A 5,118-nucleotide genomic window follows, 5' to 3' on the forward strand; every position below is an offset into this window, starting at 1 on the left:
AGAAACATCCTTACATAAAACATTGAATAAAATTAAATCTCAATTTTGTTCGACTAAAAATTTCAATTTTACGTATCAAACAACAAATAGCCATAACTTTTCCAAATCTCAATCGATTTTTATAATATTGAAAGTGAATTTCTCTTATTTGAATAGAATTCAAACCACCATGGCATTTATAAAATTTGTTTTAAATTGAGGTATAAATCTTATTTGCCTCACTTAACCCTATATTTTCCATTACTTGACTTGTAACAGGCCCCGACGTCATCATACTAATCGATAAAAGGTTATAGATGTTTTCAAATTTTATATTTTCACCAAAATACTATAAAACTAACAATAAGTCCATCTTCTATACAAAATATTCACATCAGTCATAAAATCTTCTCTCAAAAATAGTTAGATTCCCGTTCCCCACTATAGCATATTCACTGGTCCCATTATATCACTTATAACAAAGTTCCCACTCAAAACTACACCTCCACTTGTTCCATCAATATCCGTACAGATGCGTGGCGGCAGCTGCGGCCGCCGAGTACATGGGCATCAGCATTGCCGCCGGAACCGGTGCCAGCCCGTACGTGTACCGCTCCTGGGGCATGTGCGTTTTGGTGTGCTTCTTCAGATGATCCCGACGACCGAACTTCTTGCCACAGGTTTGACAAGCGTACGGACGAATCCCGGTGTGGATCCTCTTATGCCGGGTTAGCTCCTCATTACGGGTGAACGTCTTCCCACAACCCGGATCGTCGCACTTGAAGGGGCGTTCTCCTGTGGGGTTGGAGATGGAAGGGATGATTTAGAATGACTCACTAAGAATTAGTAGGTTATTCTGAAAAACTTACCGGTGTGAATCCGGATGTGACCTTTCAGTTGGCCATTGTTGGAGAAGGCTACATCACAGTGTGGACACTTGAACTTCTTCGGCCGTTGCTTACGACTGCTGAGTAGTTTGGCTTTGGCATCTTCACTGAGCACTCGGAAGTATTCCTGCTCCATTTGCTCATAGGTTAGCGGATCGATAGGTAATCCTGAGAAGTTGAACCCTGGTGGTAGCAGTTCAACGCCCAGTTTCTGCTGACTGTAGTAGTAATAGTAGGACGCCAAATCTGAAGGGTGTCCAAGAAACGCTGCCCCGATATCCAGTTCGGGAGTTCCTGCCAGCGGTAACTTCATTGGACTGAACGCTGGTGACTTAGGTTCGGACGAAACCGGGCTCTCCATACCCAGACGCGAGTTTATTCTCATTTCATAAGGTTCACTTTTGATCGTTTCTTCACTATCACAATCACTGGATTTACTGGGACTTGATCCGAGTTTGTTCACGGCACCATCCCACGGGCGGAACAACCGCGAGTAGGTTTGTGGGGGTGCAACCGATTTAACAGACATGATTTTTCACAAAAACAAACCCTCAAGAAGGTCAACCGAAACGTCGATCGAATGTGCGCGCACGCTCCCGCAAAGAAAAGCCCTAATCTCAAAATCACAGAAGGTTGCTTACACTTGGCACTCCAGCTGCAAACTGAACATCCCAGACGCAAAATCAACAAATTTAACACAAACCAAACAATAGCGACACTAGGAAACTAGGAAACTCAGCGTAAACCTACAGGGATGAAGGGACCGCAAAGACGACGACATCCCTTTTAGGAAGGGAGGAATTTTTGTCACTTTCTTGTAGGTCGGTATACCGACTGCGCCTAATTGAAACATGCAAGCATGGAGGGCAGGGAGGGAAATCAATGTTTCCGAAAAAAATGAAAAAAAAAAGTGAAGGGAGAATATTAGGCAGAGTGGAAAGATGGAAATGCGAGATAGATGCAGCTAGAAGCCAGCAAGGGAAAATTGCCTCCTCCCATTTTTCGACATTTTCGCTTTGGTGTGGTGTTCTCCCCAAGTCTTGGTTTGCTAGTCGGGATATGCACGCACAGAGGGAACGGAATTCATATCGAAGGGATGCGAATGTGGACCTGGAAATGGCGATGTGGTGAATAAGCTGGTTTAGGTTGTGGTGAGGCAAAACTAAGGAAGGATCTTCGAGTAAGTTTTTGCGAAGTATGTAATTCATTCCAAAGAGCACAATTGCAGTTAAGGTGTACTAGATATCGATTGACAAATGGGTCTTGAATAAAAGAACTAATAAAAAATATATCGATTGATTTCATGAAAACGTGTGGGTTCTAATAGTTATATTTTTAATATTTCTTTATTTGTACCGTTTCAAACATTAAATTCTTTTTTTACTTCTAGATGTTTTTAGAGAGCAAATTTAAATTAATTTTACTTGAAAATACACACTTCGAAAAAATCATGTAAGTCATAGTAGATGCACATAAAAGAAGCAATCCGTCGTACTGAGAAAAAAAAGCTTGTGCGCATCAATGTGTGCGCGACGCTCGACGTAAAAATACGGTTCCTTTGATTGTGTTGTTTTCGCTGTACTGTGAGCAAATGCCATAATTGTACGGTCAAAAGGAATTGTGTTCATTTGTTTGGGCTGAATTTTGATGACGAACAATTAATTTTAAAGGAAATTAGTATTAGTACTATCATGCTGAAAAAATGGGGAGATGCCCGTAGATCTATATATTCTAGTAAAACTTTTTATTAAAGCGTTGATATGTTGTGTTTTAACCACTCAATACACACAGTGAGCCGTAAGTTGTGAGACGAATCTGGAAACTGATTGCGACGGAGTTGAAAACGATACGACGGATTGAGAATACGGTAAGATGCATTTTGTTTGCATTATTTACAAAAATAGATCAAGATTTATCAAAATGTTATTGTACAATGCTAAAGCCGTTTTGAGAAAGAATTGTTTGGCATCGGTTTGTATCAGCATCATTCACTGCAATACTGGGAAAATTGCAGTTCTCACTGATCAATGCTTAATACGATGGACACTAGCACATCACCCTATTTCTCCAGTTTTGTGCCCTTGAAAATGTGAGTAGGGGCACAAGTCAGCCATTGTGACGCCCATCTTTGGATTCCGAGATGTTTCACCTTAAGTTTATGTCGCTTCTTAAATTTACATGACAGCAAAATACAAAAACAATAAACACGCCGAGATGTAAAAGTAAATTATGACTGACTTATACGTCTTGACGTGTAATTCATTTTTCATTTGAGGTGTTTAGTAATTCACTTAATAAATCATTAAAAACATTTACCTCTTTGCGATTACCGACGTGTGCTTCAAGCTCCAAACACATATTCAAGCCAATGAATGTGGTACTTTATCCTGCAAATTTGTTGAATTTCTGGAAAATGGCTCATTTGTCGACATAAATGCAACACTTTTTCACAATATTAACATCAACGCTGTTTGCACTGACCACTTCACTGCTGAGTAAATGGAGGATTAATACCTTAACCCCTCTACCGGCAGCTTCATTTTTTACCGCAAAATTCAAATTAAAATCGTTATAACTTTTCTGTTTTTCAATATTTTTGCACCATGTTTTCACAAATTCTCAAAAAACTCTTCTAGTTTTAGGATCTGAGTCGGTATTGATCATTGGTCATCTGGTTTTGATTCTCCATGATGATATTCCAAAATTCCTTGGGGGACCGACCCGATTATACTGGGTAAAAACTTTGCACAGATTTTAACCTATTACACTGCGGAACACGTTTTTGTCTCCAGCACCAAAATACCGCCATTCACTTAATTCAGGGTTGCTGAATCCATTGCCGTTTTCAGAAATTTCATAGCATGTCTAGTTTTTGAGATATTCACTGTTGAAAATGCAAAAAATGACTATTTCAGCCAACTTGCATGCAAGTTTGCCAGCTTGTAAGGTAATATATTGGCTTAATTTGCCACAGAATTCAAACTTTATGTGTATAACAATACTTATCATCAAAGTTTGTAATACTTTCGATACGGAAAAGTTATTTTTTGATGGTTTAGAGAATTGTTGTATTTTGCCATATAGAAGAAACGAAGAATTTTGCATGAAGACTGCAAGCATGTTGAAAAAATCGGTTTAATCGAAATTTAATCGCGAAATTTCAATCAAATTATGTCTGAAAGGAAAGTTCAAGTTCTATTTTGCATGTTTGGTGGATTAGATTACAAACAAGTATGATAAATTGTATCTTATATTTCATGTAAACAATAATGAAACCTTTGTTTTATACAACTTTGGCGACCTGTAGCTAAAAATTGTGACGTGCTGGAACATTTCTGAGAATGGCACCAGATTCAGCAACCCCAAATCTACTAGAGACACATAATTTGATCCTTGAGACACGCAAAAATGTCATTTTTGTTAAGCTATGTTATTTACACAACACTGATTGTTTCACAAATGAAAAGACATGCTGTTGAATCATTTCGGTACACAATTCATTTCAGTTTTGAGAAAAACAAAACCAGCGAAAGATTAGTAATTTGAAAAACGCGACGAGCGACGACCGTCCATTTTTGACGTTAGACTTGGTCAACTGCCTGACACTATCAACAAAGTCAAAGAGCATGTAAATTCACGCATGTGACATCCGAAATTAAGCTCTGTGTTTAGTTTTCGTGAACACTTGTGAAACTGAAAACATGACTCATGTGAAACTGAAAACATGACTTATGAATTAGAAAGGGGTATGGAAATAAATGTTGATTTCTGATTGATGATAAAACGTAAATATAGGAGATATTTGTGTGCAATTAGGATTTAGGTTCATGTAAATTTATATTTTTTTTAAGAGTGTGGGGGGAGAGGTTATTGTGAAAAAGGTCCAAAAACAGCGAACTTTTGAAACTTTGGACACTAATATCTCAGAAGGAGTTCTATATAAAATTATACTTTCCTCGGTGAAGATTTGCAAGAAGGAAAGGGCTATTATATTACGCATTGGATAGTTGGGACTTTCACCGTATGATGGCGCTAGCTAAGAAAATGTTACTATATGGAACTCATATATTTGTTATGACTTTCTATATCTCAAGATACTGAACATTTGGAAGAATAATTACTTCAGCAAAGTTGCTCATTGAATCAAGGGCTGTAAGCTGCATGTCTGCCTAACTCAAAAAACTGCCACTAGGAGGCGCTGATGAGCAGCACATCTGATTGGTATGGCACAGTGTCATTTAATGGGCAGTTA

General features: G+C 38.3%; 1 protein-coding gene across 1 annotated transcript; it reads right to left on the minus strand.

The window, feature by feature from the left end:
• Positions 1-326: 326 nt before the first annotated feature.
• LOC5579129 (zinc finger protein 623) lies at positions 327-2,174 on the minus strand. Its single transcript, XM_001664177.2, has 2 exons — positions 849-2,174; positions 327-774 (listed from the first exon to the last, which is right to left on the minus strand). The coding sequence occupies exons 1-2, from the start codon at positions 1,393-1,395 to the stop codon at positions 497-499; spliced, it is 825 nt and encodes a 274-aa protein (XP_001664227.2). The 5' UTR covers positions 1,396-2,174; the 3' UTR covers positions 327-496.
• Between the last annotated feature and the right edge of the window lie 2,944 nt (positions 2,175-5,118).

Source organism: Aedes aegypti, chromosome 1 (assembly GCF_002204515.2).
Source record: "Aedes aegypti strain LVP_AGWG chromosome 1, AaegL5.0 Primary Assembly, whole genome shotgun sequence".
Lineage (NCBI taxonomy): Eukaryota > Metazoa > Arthropoda > Insecta > Diptera > Culicidae > Aedes > Aedes aegypti.